Source organism: Diabrotica undecimpunctata, chromosome 5 (assembly GCF_040954645.1).
Source record: "Diabrotica undecimpunctata isolate CICGRU chromosome 5, icDiaUnde3, whole genome shotgun sequence".
NCBI lineage: Eukaryota > Metazoa > Arthropoda > Insecta > Coleoptera > Chrysomelidae > Diabrotica > Diabrotica undecimpunctata.
Genome location: NC_092807.1, coordinates 145,078,080 through 145,100,763, shown reverse-complemented (window position 1 = coordinate 145,100,763; position 22,684 = coordinate 145,078,080). Strand labels below are relative to the sequence as shown.

At 34.7% G+C, this 22,684-nt stretch overlaps 1 protein-coding gene across 4 annotated transcripts in view; it reads left to right on the top strand.

Annotated features, from left to right (window-relative positions):
• The window catches only part of gek (serine/threonine-protein kinase gek), a 126,544-nt gene that overhangs the window by 80,158 nt on the left and 23,702 nt on the right, over positions 1–22,684 (top strand). For all 4 annotated transcript variants that reach the window (XM_072532944.1, XM_072532941.1, XM_072532942.1 and 1 more), the window contains 4 exons: positions 13,197–13,405; positions 17,501–17,702; positions 18,439–18,531; positions 18,586–18,779. In XM_072532944.1, the coding sequence (XP_072389045.1) occupies positions 13,197–13,405; positions 17,501–17,702; positions 18,439–18,531; positions 18,586–18,779 (698 nt within the window). The remainder of the gene's footprint in view (positions 1–13,196; positions 13,406–17,500; positions 17,703–18,438; positions 18,532–18,585; positions 18,780–22,684) is intronic.

Genomic DNA, 22,684 nt, shown 5'->3' with positions numbered 1-22,684 from the left:
ATTATTTTTAATTAAACAGCATATAATGCCCATACGAAACTATTATGACAATAGACCTTGTCTTTTAAAAATATCCAATTGTAGACATTTTTGGCATTAATGTTGTCATCGTTTCAAATATTTTTTAAAGCTCTAGAGTATAATATACTGAGTGGAATAATTGAAAGATCATTATCACCGTTGAATATAGGTTAGGTTAGCATCTTCTCTCAGAATTTATCAGCTTGTCTCGTTATTGGTTCCTTTAAAAAACTTGCAACGCATCGTCTCCACTTCCACTTTATAATATATTTCACCACATAACGTCTGTAATTCTCTTTTGTATATCTTTTTCTAACGGGCTACGTCAGGGAGACCCACTCTCCTGTATACTATTCAATCTAGCTCTGGAAAAAGTAATACGTATGTCACAAATCACAACCATTGGTTCAATATATAATAAATCAGTGCAAATTCTTATCTATGCTGTTGATATCATATATTGTTGGTAGAACGGAAAACGCTGTACGAAAGGCATATGTAGCATTAAAATAATTAGCTACAAAAAACACCAACAAAATAAAATATATGAAAATAAACACGCAACCACAAACACTACGGCCACTTGTTATAGAAAATGACGTCATCGAAGCAGTTAACGAATTTGTATACCTGGGAATGCTCGTCAATACTGAAAATGACACTACCGCAGAGATAAACCGCAGAATTTGCACGGCTAATAGATGCTATTTTGGGCTTAATCTCCTTTTTAAATCTACAGTTATATCAAGAAATACAAAAGTAAAACTCTACAAAACAATAATACGCCCAGTCCTAACATATGGTTCAGAAACCTGGACTTTAACAAAAAGCAATGAAAACATGTTAGGATGTTTCGAAAGAAAAATACTAAGGCGCATCTATGGAGCGGTAAATGAAAATGGTGTCTGGAGAAGACGATACAACTTCGAACTCTATAGGATATACCAGGAACCAGATATCGTAAAACACATAAAGATAGGACGTCTGAGGTGGGTAGGCCATGTAATGCGGATGGAGCAAACCGACCCAGCTAGAAAAACGCTCCTTGATAGACCTATTGGTCAAAGAAGAAAAGGAAGACCCAGAACAAGATTCCTAGATAACATAGACCAAGATATGAGAAATATGGAAATACGTGCTTGGCGGAGGAAGGCGATGGATAGGGACGACTGGAGAAAAATTCTTGGGGAGGCTAGGACCCACACAGGGTTGTAAAGCCAAAATGATGATGATATCTTTTTCTGCTTGGCCGGTCTCATTATCGTTTCCATTCGATGGAAATAAATCAAAAATTATAAAATATATGGTATGTCCTAAAAATATCCGATTTTCGTTCATAAGTTCGCAATTATTCTACTGAAGTATCACTTTAAGGTCAGTTGACTGGCATCATATGATCAATGTATTCTCCTAATTTTAAATGAATGTAAAAATGTGAGTTTAATTAACTACGTTATTGTGGGCTAGGCTATTTTCGCCATCTTTGCTTTATTTGATCCACTTTTCCTTATTTACTTCCTGTAAATTTTGTAGAAAAGCCGTCTGATCAAAACTGATCTAACAGTGTAACACCTAAACTCGTATTTAACTGTATTCAATTGTACATTTTTTAATGTACATAGTTTTTAAACTTTGTAAAATTTGAATACTTCCGTTGTCTCTTAATTAAAACTTTTTTCCACTTTTTTATTGCTTCTTTTATCTTCATTTTGTCTGTGCTGTCCAAAATATTGATTTGTTACCAACTCTAATACAGTTGCCGCACATTGTTGAGCCATGAGATCTTTCTTCTACCTCTATCCGATTTGCTCTCAATTTTGCATTAGGTTATTATCTTAAGGATTACCAAATGGTTCATTTTTCGTTTCAAGTTAAATCCTTGGTTATCCATTTGGTTTTTAAATGGAGGATGTTTTACAAATAGAAATAGTAATTAAAATGTATTACCAAATCAACATACAATCTGAAGACTACTCAAGCCTTGATATAAAAGTGTTCATTTCTATTGCCATTTTAAATTATGCCAAAATTAAGTGTGTATCAGTCGTTTTACGAAAATAAAGCCCAACCATCTAATGGTACACAAAAGAGTTAAAACAAATTTAGACTATTATATTCTATGGATATGGATAGGCCACTCTTTCGGTAGGCGACTATACAACACTTTTTAGATTTTTACAATTTCTGTTGCACCTCGTTGATCAGCTATTTAAATTTATATTACGACCGTGAAATGTTAGTTTAATATTAGTGTTTGCTTAATACCTATAACAAGCAAAAATTAAAAACAGTTAAGTAGTCATATGCCTTCTCAGATGTGCCTTCGTACAAGTATGTACTAAGGCACATATGAACGAACATGGTATTAACATAAATGGACAGAAGATCAGTTATTTGGGATTTACAGATGATGATCGTCTTTATAGCCGATGGTATGGATGATGCAATAATAATGTTTGAAAAATTATGTCACGCTTCCTTGGAGGTCCGACAAAAGATTAATATGAACAAGACGCAAATAATGACTAATCTTGTGCTAAATCGAAATATTGCTCTTGATGGAAGGGATATTGTGTAGACTACATCGTATAAGTACCTAGGACATGAAATTCGGTTGGGCAGAAATAACCAGACATGTGAGCTCCCACGTCGCATAGGATTAGCCTGGGCAGCGTTTGGTAAATTAAACTATGTATTTAAATCGGATCTACCCATATGTCTCAAAAGGAAAATCTTTGACCAATGTGTATTGGTCAAAGATTTTCCTATTTTCCAATAGACGCAGACGGTAACATTTTTTAATGTACATAGTTTTTAAACTTTGTAAAATTTGAATACTTCCGTTGTCTCTTAATTAAAACTTTTTTCCACTTTTTTATTGCTTCTTTTATCTTCATTTTGTCTGTGCTGTCCAAAATATTGATTTGTTACCAACTCTAATACAGTTGCCGCACATTGTTGAGCCATGAGATCTTTCTTCTACCTCTATCCGATTTGCTCTCAATTTTGCATTAGGTTATTATCTTAAGGATTACCAAATGGTTCATTTTTCGTTTCAAGTTAAATCCTTGGTTATCCATTTGGTTTTTAAATGGAGGATGTTTTACAAATAGAAATAGTAATTAAAATGTATTACCAAATCAACATACAATCTGAAGACTACTCAAGCCTTGATATAAAAGTGTTCATTTCTATTGCCATTTTAAATTATGCCAAAATTAAGTGTGTATCAGTCGTTTTACGAAAATAAAGCCCAACCATCTAATGGTACACAAAAGAGTTAAAACAAATTTAGACTATTATATTCTATGGATATGGATAGGCCACTCTTTCGGTAGGCGACTATACAACACTTTTTAGATTTTTACAATTTCTGTTGCACCTCGTTGATCAGCTATTTAAATTTATATTACGACCGTGAAATGTTAGTTTAATATTAGTGTTTGCTTAATACCTATAACAAGCAAAAATTAAAAACAGTTAAGTAGTCATATGCCTTCTCAGATGTGCCTTCGTACAAGTATGTACTAAGGCACATATGAACGAACATGGTATTAACATAAATGGACAGAAGATCAGTTATTTGGGATTTACAGATGATGATCGTCTTTATAGCCGATGGTATGGATGATGCAATAATAATGTTTGAAAAATTATGTCACGCTTCCTTGGAGGTCCGACAAAAGATTAATATGAACAAGACGCAAATAATGACTAATCTTGTGCTAAATCGAAATATTGCTCTTGATGGAAGGGATATTGTGTAGACTACATCGTATAAGTACCTAGGACATGAAATTCGGTTGGGCAGAAATAACCAGACATGTGAGCTCCCACGTCGCATAGGATTAGCCTGGGCAGCGTTTGGTAAATTAAACTATGTATTTAAATCGGATCTACCCATATGTCTCAAAAGGAAAATCTTTGACCAATGTGTATTGGTCAAAGATTTTCCTATTTTCCAATAGACGCAGACGGTAACCTTATATCAGACGACTTGAAGCTCATTGACACACGGAAAGATTACGTAGAACGACTTTTTAACGATAAACGCAGAGCGACAGTGGACCAAGATGACGACATGACTGGACCCGAAATACTAAGGTCTGAAGTGGAAAAAGCCATTTCATCGCTAAAAAACGACAAAACACCAATTCCCGATAACATACAGGGCGAGATCATAAAACTCCTATGCGAAACGGATGACCACTTCCTCGATTTTCTGACAGGCCTTTTTAACACCTTTTACGACAAAGGGGAGATTCCGGAGGAATGGCTTCGATCGACCTTTGTAGCCATACCTAAAACACCAAGTGCAAAACACTGTGATCAACACCGCTTAATAAACTTGATAAATCACATTACCAAAGTTTTCACCAAAATCATACACAATAGAATATATAACAAATGCGAAGCAAATTTATCGGAGTCACAGTTCGGATTCCGAAGCGCATTGGGCATTCAGTCTGCAAGTTTTAATTCAAAGATGCAGAGACATGCACAAGGACGTCCACTTGTGCTTCATCGACTTCTCCAAGGCGTTTGACAAGGTCAAACATGATAAACTCATGGAAATGCTCAGGAAGATGCATATTGATGGCAAGGATCTGCGCATAATAACCAGTCTCTATTGGAACCAAAGTGCTGAGATAAAGATGGGCAACTTACGCAGTGGGAAGATAGATATTAAAAAGGGTGTACGACAGGGATGCGTCCTCTCGCCGCTCCTGTTCAATATATACTCTGAACAAATCTTCAGAGAAGCACTGGGAGAAGTTTCGGAGGGTATCAAAGTAAACGGAGAGGTAATCAATAATATTAGATATGCTGACGACACAGTTATTATCGCAAATGACTGCAACGAGCTTCAAAGACTCATGCAAAGCATACACACAGCAAGTCAAGAATATGGTTTAGAACTCAATACAACCAAAATTAAATGCATGCTCATCAGCAGAACACAACAACCTCCGATGCAACTGACATTAAACAACCGAAAAATAGAACAAGTGGAGACATACACATACCTTGGAACCACAGTCAACACAAAATGGGACCAGTCAACAGAAATAAGATCACGAATTGAAAAAGCGCGAAACGCGTTCAACAATATGAAAAAGTGGTTCACAAGCAAAATCTCAATGGAACTAAAATTAAGACTGGTCAAGTGTTATGTCTTCCCGGTCTTGTTCTATGGAGCAGAGGCATGGACCACAACGGAAGCCACCCTGAAGAAACTAGAATCCTTTGAGCTGTGGATATATCGCCGTATTCTTCGGATATCCTGGACAGACCACATCACTAACGTGGAAGTAATGCAGAGAATAGGCAAAAGCAAAGAAATAATCTTCACCGTAAAGAAAAGGAAGCTTGAGTACTTCGGACATGTCATGAGGCATACTAAGTACCGGCTGCTACAGTTAATAGTCCAAGGAAGAATCGACAGTAGGAGAGGACCGGGAAGAAGACGACACTCATGGATCCATAAACTGCGACAATGGTTCGGACTAACATCGACCGAACTGTTCAGAGGTGCCGTAAACAAAGTCAAAATAGCCTCGTTAATAGCCAACGTCCGAAACGGATAGGGCAAAGGAAGAAGAATGTGTATTACCTGTACTCATTTATAGAGCGGAAACATTAACACTCACAAAAAAGGTAGTTAATAAGATTCACATGAGTCAGATGGCTATGGAGCGCCAGATGTTGGGTGTTTCTCTAAGAGACCGAATCCCAAACGAAGAAATACGTCGTAGAACAAAAACAACAGACCCTATCAGACAACCGATGAACAAAACGTATTTTAGAATGGAGACCAAGGCAAGAAGCAATACGGAGCAGAGGATGCCCACTAACTAGATGGACTGACGACCTGAAGCATGTTATCAGTAACTGGATTCGTGCCGCACAAGACAGAGACAGATGGAAAGAGCTGAGGGAGACCTATGTCCAGCGGTGGACGCATACAGGTTGATGATGATGAAGTAGTCATATAAAACTAATTTATGTTTATACCAGGTTGTAATGTTACTGACAGTGCAGCAAAAAATCAATGGGAACAATATCAAGAAGCTTCAAAGATCAATAATATTAATGATTTGATATTAATGAAGAAATTGATAGTCAAATTTATTTAAAACAAATTCTATTTTTCTCAATAATAAATCTATAAGCCTAAAAGGAAATGTTGGTATATTGTGCGTAGATACCTTCATGGTACGGTATCTAAATGATTGATAATTATATGACGATATAGCTTTTATTTTCGATGATGTGCAACAGAATTTGTAGAAAAAATTAATGTTTTAAGCATGCTACTCTTAGAATTAAAGTTAGTGGTATTATAAACTTATTTTATATTGTTTTTTCTGTAATAAACCCCATCTTCGCATTATTCAACAATAGTAGATCAACAAATATTTGAAAAAGAAGTTGCCTACGCTCAAAATTGGGTATTTTGTTGAGCTAAATATAATTGATATTCTAAAATGCACAGTTCATTCGAAACAAATTCGGAATCCTCCTGACTGATTAATTTGTCCTGTTGGTTACTGCTTGGAGTGCTAATATATTGTTTTGTCCTTTGACTTTGGTGCATAGCATTTTATTATGTTTAAATGTAGCCCTTAGGGTCCTTAACAGACAACATAGGACTTCGCAACTTTCTTGTGGAGTGTTTTACTTGATTTTGATATTTTTATGTTCTGCCAAAAAATCGTATTTTATCACCATTTTGAAATAAATGTAGTTATAATTTCATTAGGTAGTATTTTTAAGAATTATACCTAGATAAAAAAAGCAGGGAGCATGCGGAGTCCTGTTCTCAGTGCATACATTTTGTATTTTGACATAAACTTCGTTTCTTATATATTTAATATTCTTATTAAAAATATTTTGATGCAAACGAAGTTTATAATACAGGGATTGTCTTTATGTCTTGTATCTAGCTCCAGAATAAATCATTCAATTCATTAATATATTTTAAAAATTAGATCAAACATATCAATATATTAATAAACGCACAGCAAAAGCTTAAAGTTGACTTAAGAGAAAAAGGTATGATTAAATAATTATCGTCGAAATGTGTATTCTTCTCCTTCTACTTCCTAGAGGTTCGCTCCTGTTCCATCTTCATTTGCCTTCTTATTGAATGTCCAGGTTATCCCTTTAGCTTTTTTCTTGGTCTTCCTTTTTCAAATGTTTCCAGTGATCATCCCATTTTCTTGATACTAGGTCTTATCTTTTCAGTCTAGGTCATAACCAAGTCACTTGTTCTTCTTCACGTGCCATCTCCGCGACGGAGGTTGGCAATCATCATGGCTATTCTGATTTTAGATGCTGCTGAAGAAGATTCTTCTTCTTCCTACACTTCTCTTGCCCTGGATTTTCCCTTGTATAATCAATTGAAGTAGGTTGTATCTCTCATTACGCATAACATGCCCCAGGTATTGCAGCTTTCGTGTCTTGATGGTTTCCAATACTTCCATTCTTTTGTTGATTCTTCTCATGACTTCGTTGTTTGTTACATGCTCGGTCCATGATATCTTCAGGATTCTTCTATACACCCACATTTCAAATGCTTCCAACTTTTTAGCAGTCGACCCGTTAAGTGTCCATGCTTTTATCCCATAAAGCAGAGTCGAGAAAATATAGCACCTTGCCAGCCTAACTCTCAAGTCCAATTTTAGTTCTCTTGCACAAAGTACCTTTCTCATTTTATTGAAGTTTGTACGTGCTTTCTCTATTCGAACTTTGATTTCTTTGGAATAATCGTTTGTGTGATTAATTATTGTGCCAAGATAGTGGTAGTTTTCAACTTGTTCTAAAGCACTACCGTTAATTTTCAGGCTTTCACCATTATTTTGGGTTTTTGATATCCTCATAAATTTGGTTTTCTTGGTGTTTATTGATAATCCATATTCCTCTCCATACTCAACTATCTTGTTCATTAGCTTTTGGAGGTCTCGGAGGTTGTCTGTTATTATGATAGTATCGTCTGCATATCTAATGTTGTTAATTGGTGTATCATTGACCTTGATTCCTGCTGTTTCTCCCTCAAGAGCTCTTTTCATAATTTCTTCAGAGTATGCATTGAATAGTAGTGGTGACAATACACACCCCTGTCGCACTCCTCTTTTAACTTCGAACTCTTCTGATGTGTGTTCATTAATGCGTACGTGTGCCTGCTGTTTATAATATAGATTTGTTATAATTCGAAGGTCATTGTGTTGTATTTTTTTTGCTTTGAGGATGTCCATTAGCTCTTTGTGGCGGACTTTGTCGAAAGCTTTGTTGTAGTCTATGAAACAGACGTACATATCTTGGTTCACATCCAAGCATCTCTGGATTAGTACGTTGAATGCAAATAGAGCTTCACGGGTACATACGCCATTACGGAATCCAAATTGAGTTTCTTCAATATCCATATCAAGTGTTTTGTAAATGCGTTTATGAATGATCTTTAAAAACAATTTAAGTGTGTGAGACATCAGGCTTATGGTACGGTGGTCAGTGCATTCTCTAGCATTTTTCTTTTTTGGGAGACAAATGAATGTTGAGGTCAACCATTCGTTGGGTATGTCACCCGATTGATAAATTTTATTAAAAATCTTTAAGAGGACATCAATGTACTCATTTTCTATTATTTTAAGGATATCAATAGGCAGTTGATCTGGCCCCGGGCTTTTTCCGTTTCTGGTGTTCTTTAGTGCATACATTATTTCTTCCTTTGTAATTTCTGCACTTGTTTCTCTGTCCTCAAAGGACAAGTCTTGTGGGTTTCCTCTTTCGTCGTCGAAGAGCTCTTCCATATACTGTTCCCATCGTTTTAGTTTTTCGTCAGTCGTTATCATAGTATTTCCATTTTTATCTAAAAGAGTTGTATTGTGGTTTCTTTTTTGCAGTCCTGCCATTTCTTTAACCTTTTTATGTATGTTGAATAGGTCGTATTTGTTCTGAAGATCCTCTATCTCTTTACATTTTTCCTCATAGTAAGTTTGTTTTGTCTCTCTTATCTTTTTTCTGATTTCGTTGTTAATGATTTTGTAATTGTGACTGTCTTTGTTCTTGGCTTGTCTGCGTTGTTCCATCATGCCGAGTATCTCGTCGGTCATCCAATTGTCTTTCTTTCGTGTCGGTTCTTTTAATATCTCTTTGCATGGAGCGAGGAGGCAGTTTTTTAGTGTTTCCCATTGTTCGTTTATCTCGTAAGGGTTAGTACCTAATTTATCAATGTTTTCGTATATTTTCTGTTGAAGTTTGATTTTTATATCAAATTCTTTCAGTTTTCTGTTATCTAATTTTGGAGTTCTTTGTGTTCTTTATACGTTTAAGCTTAAGCGTGACATTAGCGATTAGTGGGTTATGGTCTGATGCGACATCTGCTCCTGGATATGTTTTAACTGATTTGATGGTGTTACGATATCTCTTTAATCATTATATAGTCGATTTGGTTTCTTACAACTTTTTCCGGTTTATCTGCTGGTGAGCGCCATGTATATAACCGTCTCATTGGTAATTTAAAGAACGTGTTTGTGATTGATGTTTGTGAACCAAGTCACTATCGCCTTACTAATCTTAGTTCTTGTGTTTGACCTCAGATGTTTAGTGTAGCAGATTGTATATTTAAGATATCCCTCTTGTCTGTTGGCTTTACTTATCTGTTTGACAATTTAGGCTTTTGTATGTCAATTTGCATGCATCAGTTTTTCTAAGTAGTTAAAATTCACTTCTTCATGAATTATTTTGACATTCACTTCTGGTTACATCCTATTGGATTTTTGGAGAGATATTTAATAATATATAATTGGATATACTCTTTATCGTATTTCCTGATATTATGAGTATTGAATTTCTGCAAATCTTCTTTACTCTCTGTAATAAGTATGGCAACGTCTGTATGACACGGTAGAAATATATTTTTCATCTATTTTTGTATCAAGTAGAGTCTATATGCCACACCCCTGGGGAAGTAGACGTAGAGATAAACCAAAACTTAGATGGATGGATTGAGTTGATAAAGATGTATGGAAAATTGATATCATAAACTTGCAACGGTTGTCAATGAATATGACTGAATGGTAAAGAAGACTTCGGAAGATTTTCTTATTGTAGTATCTATCCGTTCGGATGTTGGCGACCATCATGCCAATTTGTATTTTGCAAACTGCTGGTCTGAAAAGATTTGTGGTTGTTGTGTTGATTCACGTACGTAGATTTTTCAGCCAGGAAATCCTTCGCCTTGCTGGTCCTCGTTTTCCTTCTACTTTTTCTTGTAGAATTAATTGCAGCAACCCATATCTTTCGCTGTTCCTCATTATGTGTGCGAATACCTCAAGGTATTCGATTTTGCCTGTTTTTATTGTGGTTAACGACTCTTTTCCTTTTTGCATTCTCAATAAAACGCCCTGGTTAGTACCTAGATATAGTATATTTGAAGAATAAGCTGGAGTAAATTCTCAGAAAAAAAAACTAAATTGTTAAGCATATTTTAGTACGTGTGCTTTTCGTACAACGTCAATATTTTAGCTTATTTTACGTTGGGTTTGACTATTTAGATAGAAATTTTTCCATGTCACATGGACTATCGTAAAATTTAAATACCTGCTATTGTTAGAACTGTGTAGGCTAGGGTTTTTTCAGCTGGTCACAGACGTACTTTAAGGGTATTACATTATTTGTTTCGGTTTGTTAGATATTTAAACCATTTTCAAAGCATATTATATTTATATAAATCTGTTTATTTTAGTAACGTTATTTATGGTTATTTTTGTCGTTATGATAATGACCCATTAAATAACAAGAAATAAAGAAACTCTTAAAATACACAGGTATTTAGTTAATGGTCTTTTGATAGATTAGATAGAAAAAGTCGATTAGCGAAAGATGGTTTCTGATAAATGTGAACGCTATCTTAAATAGTATAAATTTCGATTTTGTTTGGAAAACCAATGATTAATAAAATGGTTAATGGTCTTTAAATAGTCATTCATTAATATCAGAAAATTTTTGTTTAGTCGATTATAAGCGAGTGAAGAGATCTGACACAGTTGTTTTTTGCAAGAGTGAATAGTGAGTTTATAGAATATGGAATTAACGTGTGATTATACACCAGTTAAAAAATTAAAGTTGAATCATTTATCACTTAACGAAAAGAGTGTTATCCTTAACGTCTACAATTATTTTAAGCAACACAATCCTTCCAATACTGTTGATAGTATAGTTGAAATTTCGTCTAAAGTAATGGGATATTCAAAATCAACTGTATATAACATTTTAAAAGAGGAAAAATCAGCTGGTATAACGCCACCCAAACCGAGACCAGGAAGACCAAAATTGTCGAAAGTGAATGTGGATGAATTCTTCAAAAATGCAATTCGTAGAATGGTCCACTCATTTTTTTTTAACAAACAAATACCAACTTTAGATAAAGTTTTACAAGCCATTACCGACGATCCCGATTTACCCACAATAAGTAGAGACCAACTTTGGAAAGTTTTGCATGAGTTAAACTTTAAGTATGAAAAAGTGGGCAGACAGTCAATGCTTATCGATTCCGAAGAAATTGTGTGTTGGAGACGAGACTACCTCAGAAAAATAAAAAAAATGAGGACAGAAAATAAGAACATTTATTATTTAGATGAAACGTGGGTTAATGAAGGTCATACTGTAGGGAGAGTTTGGAAAGACAAAACTATAAAAACATGTCGACAAGCATTTCTGGAAGGATATTCACCTGGTTTCAAGGAACCAACAGGTAAAGGTCGACGATTAATTGTTACCCATATAGGTAGTATGAATGGATTTCTTAAGGAGGGTTTACTTTTGTTTGAATCAAAAAAGACCTGTGATTATCACGAAGAGATGAACGGAGACGTGTTTGAAGAATATTTCGAACAGATGATTGAATTCATACCTAAAAATTCAGTTATTGTGATGGACAATGCAAGTTACCACTCTAGATTAGTTGAACGTTTACCAACTACTCAATGGAGGAAAGATGAAATTGCAATGTGGTTAACTTCTAAGAATTTAATCTTTGACGATACAATGACAAAAGCAGAATTATTAGAGCTTGCTAAAATTAATAAACAAAATTATAAAAAATATGTCATTGAGGAAATAGCCAAAAAACGAGGAATTGAAATACTTCGCCTTCCACCGTATCATTGCGAGCTAAATCCGATTGAATTAGTATGGGCCGAAGTTAAAAGTAATGTTGCTCGAAATAATACAACTTTTAAATTGTCAGATGTTACTATTCTTTTTCATAAATCAATATCCGAAGTAACGACTGAACATTGGCAAAAATGTATTAATCACGTTATGGATATTGAGAAAAATATGTGGAAGCTTGATCATATAATAGATAGCAGTATAGAACCTATAATAATTCATCCCGGATCGGATAACACTTCGTCTGAAACAGAATATGAGGAAGCTTAACTTTAAACTGTAGCTCAGATGTTTATTTTACATTTGAACTAATTGCCGACAACTTCATTGTTTATTTTTTATTTATTTTTTATTGCTAATATAATTTTCATTCTTATTTCCAATATTATTAGTATTAAGAATATTATTATTTATTAATAGGAATATATAAAAATTTACAGTTTTTCTGTATGTATTTTACGTTTCAGTATAATTTATTGTATTTTATTATTTTATATTAACTGTATGTTTCACAAATAATAGAATTTTTATTCTTTTTATGTATGTCTTTTTATTTTAAACCAGTATTGGATTGGATTACTTTGTTCTAAATATCCAAATAAATTTAAGGCAAACTTTTCTTTTAAGATTACGTTTTAGTTAGAAGATGTGCACGCCTATGTATTTCGAGGTGCGAAGATTAGTATTCTGAGAATTTACTCCAGCTTATTCTTCAAATATACTATAGAATTTTTTATTTAGGTAGTTAATGGAAATTGTACCTAGGCGGCTTACCCAAACTTCAGAATTATCTGGACGTATGATTCAATTACTTTAAAATCCCACACACGTGGCAACGGAGAAAACCTCTGAAAACCAGTATAATATTTAGATATATTCATCTATGGTATGCTATAAGTAAAACTAAAAAGACAGTCCTTGTATAGTGTGTTTTATGCATAATACTTTTGATGAGTGGATGACAAATCAAATACGTCGTATGGCTAAGACATGTTTATCAGTTTTAGAACGACCTTCCTCGCAGATGTCCTATTTGGATCAGTTTTTGAAGGAAACTAATTCATCTTCGCAGCCGACAAATACGTACGATAACCTGCCGGTGCCGAATTTGTATAAAGGTGGGTCGATCGAGTCCGAGGAAGGAGACATTGAAGATAATAGAGCATTAAGCATGACAAGCTCCAAAAGCAATTTATCAGAACTTAGCGTGGTGAGTATTTATTTTATTCTTCTTCTTCTTCACGTGCCATCTCCGCGACGGAGGTTGGCAATCATCATGGCTATTCTGATCTTAGATGCTGCTGCTCTAAGAAGCTATTTATTTTATTAAAAATGATTAATTTATTCTGAGTACAAAAAAAGTTTCAGCCACTTCATTTTTTTCGTTTCGATTTCTTCCTATTCTGGCTTTTCTAGTTTTCTACTAATATTTGTATTATTTTATCAATATTCGAGTAGTCTTTTCTTCTGCTTGAGTTCAGAGTTTAGGAGTTTGTTCATCTAAACACAAAGTCAATTTCGAAGAGGTTAAAATTCTTTGTAATGAAAAGGATTACACGAAAAGACAGTTCTTGGAAATTCAGAATACTCAGTAACTCGAGTAAAATATATCACTCCTTAATTTCACATAGCTGATTAGATTAGATTATGTGTGGTCGTTAAGGCCATGCGGCCTCACCGCACTTCGACCTATAGAGATCTTTTGTGCATACCTTAATCTAGTTAAACTCTAGAATGCCAATACTTCTGATGAAGTTGATTAGCTTCCTAGGTGACTTGTTTCCTATGTCAGAGGACGCCAGACTGACCTCTCTTAGTAATTCTAGTCGTTCGCAGAACAGTGCTACGCAGTTGCATAGTATATGTTCTGCCGTCTCTTTTTCATTGTGACAGAAACGACAGTTCTCACTATCTGATTTGCCCATCTTCTTGAGATGATATCTCAGAGGACAGTTACCAGTGAGAAGGCCAGTGACCATTTTGATATCTTTTTTACTCATTTCGAGAAGGCGGTTTGTTGCAGTAGGCAACACTTTTATGAGCCTTTTTGTTTGCCTTTGTCCTGGTGTGTTAGACCAATATGATCTTAGTTGATTGAGTTCCCAGGTACGGAGTTCCTCTCTGATGTGACTTTTCGATAGTCCACAGAAGGATTCCGGACCCTGTATAACCAACTTTGACTCACATTTAAATGACTTTAAGCCTTTAAGGCAGCTTGGCTGTCTGATAAAATAAAAACTTTTGCCCTACGGATGTCTCGGTTGAGACATTCTTGTGCACTTATGTCTATAGCATGTATTTTTGTCTGGAAGATAGTTGGGGCGTTTCCAAGAGATTTAGATAGCCTGAAATTGGGCCCAGTAACTCCCACTCCTGTCCTTTCATCTATCTTAGATCCATCCGTATACCATACGAGTGAACCTTCTTCCACTTTTGGTTCAATTTCTTCACCCATTTGGTGGTTTTTTATGACCACTTCAAAGGGTGTTTCAAAGTCGAATTAGACTGGCATAGCATCTGTCGGCATATCCTTAGAATCCAATGGAATTTCTTCTATTTTCAGGTGGCCAACTAGATCTCCAGGTTTCATTATTTATTTGTGTCTGTCGCAGTTTTAAGGCGGTAGTTACTGCCTCCCTCCTTAAGCAGAACTGCAAGGGAGGAAGGTTCAGCATCGCCTTTAGAGCTGCAGTGGGACATGTTGACATTGCCCCTGTAATTCCCAGACAAGCTAGCCGCTGCACTTTTTGCAGCTTTGCGTTGCCCATGTGACCATGGGCCTAATTATTGTTTTATATGACCACAGAGTCATTTTCGGTTGTAGGCCCCAAGTCTTTCCAAACGTCTTGCGGCAGGTCCAACTTGCCACCAAAGCTCTGGATAAAATTTTTTCAATATGACTATTCCAGGTGAGTTTTTGATCTAGGGTTACCCCCAAATATTTTACTTCTTTGGAATAGGCTAATGTGATGCCATTCATAGTTGGAGCCTGTAAATTGTATTTACGTCCCCTTGTGAAAGTTATCAAAGTCGTTTTACTGGGGTTGACACCTAAGCCCTATTTCGAGCACCAACTTTTAATTTCGTTAAGAGCAATTTGCATGAGACTAGATATAGTCTGGTCATGCTTGCCCCTAATTGTAACAACTAGGTCAACTGCGTAATCTTGGGTTATAAAACCAGAATCATGCAACTTAGTGAGAAGGTCATCCACAACCAAAGACCACAGCAGAGGCGATATATATTCACATAGCTGAACTGAACTTTTGATTCAACTTACTGATTCTATACCTTTGTTTAATAATTTTAAAATTACATACTACTTAGATTCTTTGAAATAAATTGTTGAATTAATAAATGAATATATAATAAATAAATAATTAAATAATAAGTATATACATACTCCTATATACCTATTTGTGTGCAAACACCCTTCTATGTAGATATTGATTGTTTGCCCAATATATATTGAATTGCAATCTTTACAATTTATTTTATCTACTGAACATTCGACTGATGATCTTTATTAACTTTGGGTTTGAAAAATATTTTCCTGATGTTTTTGACGATTTATGTCCAAGATTGATATCATATTTTGCCATCATTTTTGACATTTCTTCAGAGAATCCATTAATGTATTGTAAGGATATATAGTGTTTGTTTGATTTAGTGGCATTACTATTATTGCTAGGTATGGTTTTGGGTTTGTTTTGGATTTCTGATAATGCAACCTCTTTTTTTAATTAGATGGTTGTAAAATTCTGGAGGATAATTTTTTTTTTTCTAAGATATCGTTAACTCTTTTCAGATTTTCGATATTCGGTATTCAGTAAGACTGAATACACCACTTCTTTTCCCTGATATTCGTCGAAGTATTTTCATCTCTGTTTTTTCTAGTAGTCGTCTCGTTTTAGATGTGTCAGGACTTGTCTCCGCCGTATATGTTAATATAGGTCTAATTGCCGCTTTATAGATTCTTGTTCTTGTGTCTTGTTTTGGGTGTTTGTTCTTCCAGATTTTGTCATTAAGAGATCCCGCCGCTTTACTTGCTTGTAAGCTTTGTTGTCGTACTTCTTCTTCAACATCTCCGTAACTAGTTATATCTATTCCCAGATATCTAAACCTTGCTTCATGCTTTATTATTTTCCCATCAATTTCGATTTTACATCGTAGTGGGTATTTAGATGTTGTCATACATTTGGTTTTTTCTGCTGATATTATCATACTGTATTTCTTGGCTGTTGTATTGAAGATGTGTTAATCTTTGGAGCTCGTCTTCTGTCTCGACAATTAATGCGGCGTCGTCGGCATAACATAATATTTGGATTTTTTTGTTCCCCATTCTGTAACCATGACCTTTACGTACTGCTTGTATTATTTCGTCCATTATTATATTAAAGAGTAGTGGGTTTAATGAGTCACCGCCACTGTCTGATTCCGCTTTGTACTGATATACACTGTGTTAGTTTTCCATTTATCTTTGCCTGTATTCGATTATGGAAGTAGATGTTTTCGATGGTTTGTGTAATATTGATTGTTATGTTTCTTTTGTACAGTAGATGTAAGACGTCTTCGACTTGGATGCGATCGAAAGCCTTTGTTAGGTCATAATCTCACATGATGTTCTAAAATCCGTGTGATGTACCTTTGTCTTGTTAAAGCCCCGTCAATAATCACGAATTCCATGCGTCTACCTACCTACCATAACACTACCACCAGCGAATGGAAGTATGGGACGAGCATGTGCTAGTTGTGCAGCTCTTGTTGGCTCTCGCCAAACACGAACTCGTCGGCTATTATTATTTAAACAGATTCTGGTCTCATCTGAAAAAGCACAAAATTACAAAACTATTGAGGGAGCTGTGTGTGTTCTTGAGCGAACTGGAGGCGGTGCAAAACATGTCTAGGTTGTAGCTGAGGAACTCTTATTGGCCGACGACTCCTCAAACCTGACTGTAAAATTTTTCTTCTTATTGTAAACAACGATACTCTGGGTCCTGTAGCATGCCTGAAGTCTCTTTGGAGGGCTGGTACAGACATAGAAGAATTTATCCGAATGGAAATTCTGATATATCTATTTTGTTGTTCATTGGTACCTCGAGATCTACCAGAGCGAGCTCTATTCTGATTCGAATTTGTCTCCAGAAACCTATTTCATATCTGTGAGACATCACTCTGAGAAACACCCACAGAAAATCGTTAACTTGTTGTGTTTTCCTATAACATCACCTTCCTCAGAAGAAAAATTATAAACTATTTTATTGTACAATAATTTAACGTATTTAATCTGTTTATTATTTTTTAGCACGAACCTCAATCTCCTTTGAAACATAAAGCTCATCAATTTTTGGTAAGAACGTTTTCTAGTCCTACAAAATGTAGTCATTGTACCTCTCTAATGGTGGGCCTTATGAGACAAGGAATGGTGTGCGAGATATGTGGCTTCACATGTCATACTTCCTGTTGTGCACATGTTCCCGCAGTTTGCCCTGTTCCTGCAGATCAAAGTAAGCAAAGTTTATAATATTCATAATATATCATAGCTATATGCATAGATTATCATCGATTTTTTAAAAGTGACTTTTAAGATTATCTGTACAACTTTTCTAAGAATCTGTTTCAGAATAGGCAACTTGCATGATTCTAATTCTAAAATATATATCTTAAAATAATAACTTTCTCGAGACATGTTATTTTTTAAACTAGTACGTCCTTTTACATATAAATTTTGATTACTAGAGATAATTTTGCAAGAATTGAAATTTTATCACAATGTTGCTGCTACAATGTCACTGCTCTATACAGGCATGAAAAATTAAAAATTGAGAAAATAACAAACAAAGCATAAGTTGTTAAGTTGCCTAGTAACATAAACTTGGAAAATAAACAAGATAATCTTTCTTTCAACAAATTTTACATATTAAATTAAAAAATGAATACTTTATATTTCACACTATAATAAAATTTCTAAGTGAAAGGCGAGTTAAATAGATATTGCCCACAATCATAATCATTTTATATCTATACGATGAAGATTGCTTTAATACAGAGCAATGATGTCAAAACATGGCTTGTCGCATTAAAATTACATTAAAAAATCTACGAGGTTTATATTTCAATTAAAAAATAAAATAACTTTTGATTTTTTATTTTTAATATGTTGGTCTTTGTTGCAAATTATATTGATTTAATGCATTTTTCGATAATCTTTCAAACACTATTTCACAAAATGTTTTATTTTAGCCAAACGTCCTCTGGGCATCGATCCTACAAGAGGCATTGGAACAGCGTACGAAGGTTATGTCAAAGTTCCAAAGCAAGGTGGTGTTAAGAAAGGTAAATTAAAAAAAATATAAAAAAGATCATTTGATCACTATTCCTGATTTTCAGGTTGGATCCGACAATTCGTAGTTGTTTGTGATTTCAAACTTTTCTTGTACGACATATCTGCCGATCGAAATGCCTTACCAAGTGTTCATGTAGCGCAAGTGTTGGATATGAGGGATCCACAATTCAGTGTGTCCAGCGTTAAAGATTTGGATGTGATTCACGCGAATAAGAAAGATATTCCGTGCATTTTTAAGGTAAAGCTATCTTTATCTTTGATTTTTCATCATTAGAGCCTTTGCAGGTCTACAATAACAAAAATTGAATCAACGCATAGAGCTTTTCTCTTTGCATGACTTTTCTATGTATTCCTACCCGGTGTACATAAGTAATATGTGATAAATATTGTTAGAATACTTGTATTCACTGTTAACCATAGAACTGCACGAAGGCATCGTTCAAATTCACGTAAAGATAATGAAAGTGGAATTATACTAACCAAACTAAAACGTATAGACGAGTAAAATTAAATAAAATTTTAGAAAATTATAAAAAATTATAAAAATTAAGTAAAATTAAATAAAATTAAATAGAATTAAATAAAGTTATATAAAAATAAATAAAATTATATGAAATTATATATACAGTATTGTGCGAATTAATGTGAACAAACAGAATTAATTTGTAAATATGATTTATTTATGCCAAAGATAAATTTAGGTACACGTACATGAGATCTTTTCATTAATTAGTATTTAATATGTCCGCCTTTTACTTTTATGACTTCCTGGAGTCTTCTAGGCATGGAATCCACAAGTTTTTGCAATTGTTTGTGATTGCTTCATCTCTAAACCACACCTTAATCACTGCTTCCACCATTTTTGTTTTTGTCGAACAGTCAAATTTTTGCAGTTTAGCCTTACATATTGCCCACAAATTTTCAATAGGATTAAGGTCAGGTGAATTCCCAGGCCAATCAAGAAGGGTAATATTATTATCCTTGAAGTATTTCATCATAACCTTCGATACATGGCACGGAGCTGAATCTTGTTGAAAAATTGCAGTCCCTTCGGCCTATAGTTTGTCAAGCTCTACAGTTAATCGTTGCCCTAGCATGGCTTTGTACTTTTCACTGTTCATCGTACCTTCAATAGGAATAAGAGTGCCAGTTCCTGAGTATGCAAAACAGCCCCAGAACATTTTTTTGGTGGGATGTTTAACTGTTTGGTTAATATGGCTAGCTGAAAGTGACTCATTGGCTGTCTTTCGTACGAATTTTGATCACTGGCCCTGCACTAGGAAGTGGGTCTCATCAGAAAATAACACTTTTCTCCATCTTACATCTTCTGCATTCCAATGAGCGTATTTTTTGCCCAATTTAGTCTTTTTTTCATTATAGGCGCTGTCAGAAGTTGTTTCTTTTGCGATCTCACGGCTATTCTCCCTCCTTCTAAGAGACATCTGCGTACCGTTGAGTCGTGAATCTTTATTCCATCCTTTTCTAAATCTTGCTGGAGGTCATAACTTGTTTTTCTGGGATGAAGTTTGCTATCGCGCAAAAGAAAGGCCTCATCTCGAGGAGTAGTCTTCCGTTTTCTTCCACATTTTCCTTTCAGCTGCACTTCAACTGACCCTGTTTTCTTTTTTTGTTTAATTATTTTGTTTACTGCACCGAAACTTACACAACACTCCTTTGCAATGTCCCTCTGAGTCATTGGTGTATGCTCACTAAGTGTTATGATTCTTTCTCTTTTCCTAGGAGTGATATCCATATTAAAAAGTTAAACCTGATTGCACAGTTAAATCAATGAAAATAACACCAACTTGCACATAACCTGAGATACAACAAAATATAATAATGATATAAAACACAAAGCACGTGTTATGAATAATATACTAATAAGGTTTTGAGGTTATGTTGTTTTTTTTGACAAAACAATTGACAGAATAGGCACAGCAGGTGTGTCAACCTATGAAAACTGAATTTTGATCTCTATTCACATTAATTCGCACAATACTGTAGTTGTTTATAGGTAAGTATTTACGAATGTAAAGTTTTTAATGCAAATTAATTAATATACCCTCCCTATACCCTATAATAATGAAAATATATACGATTTTCTATAAACAAAATTTTAAAGAACTTAAATGTGTCGTATTATTATAAAAAATATTACCAATTCAGTACTAAGCAGACATACAATTTCTTTAACCTAGATAGTAATAACACGCTATAAGAAGTATTCACTTCTGTCGGTACTCCTCAAGTGTCACGGTCTTTTTTTGTTTATTTAAATCATCTGTTTATTGGAATCATCTATAGATTCAGCACGTGTTTATTAAAATTACACGTGTCGTGCAATTAAAATAAAAAATAAATAATACAATTCTTTGCTCAAACAGTTCTCTAGCTGTTTGATCTTCTCTTCTACCTTATCGAATGTTCTAGAAACTTCTTCAAAGTTCTCATTGTTCTAACTACATATTTCGTCGAATCTTCTAGAAACATTTTCAAATTTCTCGTCATTTTTTCTAGCTGCTTCTCGATTTCATCGAATCTTTCATCATTCTTTCTAGAAGTTTCTTCAATCATTTGCGAGATATTTTCAAATTTCTCATTAATTTTTCTTAAAACTGTTTCTTCTGTTGATTGAAACTGGAATGTCTCTCGGTCATCTTCATTCTTGTTGAGAACATTCTTCAGTCGTTCTTGGAGAATCTTCTTGGGCCCGCTGCAGTCTTCATTGCGTTCTTCTACTTGCTCACGCAATTGTTTTACTGAAAGTTCTTTAAATCGCATCTTTGGTCAGGCACACACGTACTTTTTAAATGTTCTTTTTTTACAAAGATCACTACCGAACTACGCGGATGTTCCCGACGAACAATACTTTCCAAACGTTTAAGTCACTGCTGAATTTATTTTTAAACTCCACACCTGACACCAACTGTAACGTTTTTAAATAACGGGCGGTTCTAATTTATATAAATATATTTATTTATAAGTTTACATCGCGATAATATCTTATAAACTAAGTTTAACACATAAAGCCCTGCTTATATATAAAAGTTATTATGTACTGGATTAATGTATAATAGTCCACCTCTATTTCGCTTGTTTGACAGCTCGATCTCTCCCCCGGTCGAGACATCCGGAACCTTTAAGAAGTTCCATCATCGTTCTCGAGATGCAACAGTTACGTCGAATGCATGTTCGTAACAATTTTTTATTCAATTTTAAAAATAATATTTAAAATTTAAAAATACAGAAAACATAATATGAAGCTTCGCTATGGTCTACATACAGTACCGCCTAGTGTAGTACTTTTTGAAGCGAAGCTGCTATACCGGCGTTATATTACTTTTTCTCTATAGTAAAATGCCGAGGCGATCCTCACGGAAGAAGCGCCACGAGACGGCGACTCGTATATAAAATATTTTAATTTTTAATTTAAGTTCTTCCAAATCAGTAGCCCTGTCATGATCATACATGAATGATTTGATGTGTTTCCATAAGAAAAATTATTGGGTGATATATCCGGTGATCTCGCTGGCCACAACATAGTTTCTTGTCTTTTGCGTATTAGAAGATTTAGGAAGGTAATATCTAAATATTGCCACACCAAAGCATTGTTATGTGCAGGGCACCCATCTTGTTGTAACCAGATGTTATCAAATCTGTAGCCAGCGATTCTACGGATTTCCGGAACGATTTGTGGCTATAGTAGGTCCAAATACTTTGCTTTAGTTATGTCTCTGAAAAATAGTCCAATTATATTATCTCCCAAAATTTCACCCGTGCGTTTAACTTTCAGGCATACTGTATTCGCACTTCGAAAAAACTATGTAGATTTTCCCGAGGCCGATAACGTACGCGGGATGAATTATGACGGTTTAGTACTGGAAATGGTTTAGTACCGAATGGCGAGAATTAGGAGAGGCCTATATTCGGCAATCCGAATAGAGAAAAGGGCAAAAAAAAAGTACTGGAAATGTTGAATCATCCGTAAAGAAAATATTGTTTGAGAAAATTGTCGTCAGGGTTAGCCTTTTCCATTACCGCTTCACAAAACTTCATGTGTCGAATATTGTCCTCGGGAAATATTTCATGACTTTTTTTTGATTATTGATCGATAACCATTTTTCTTCAATCTCTTCTAACTGT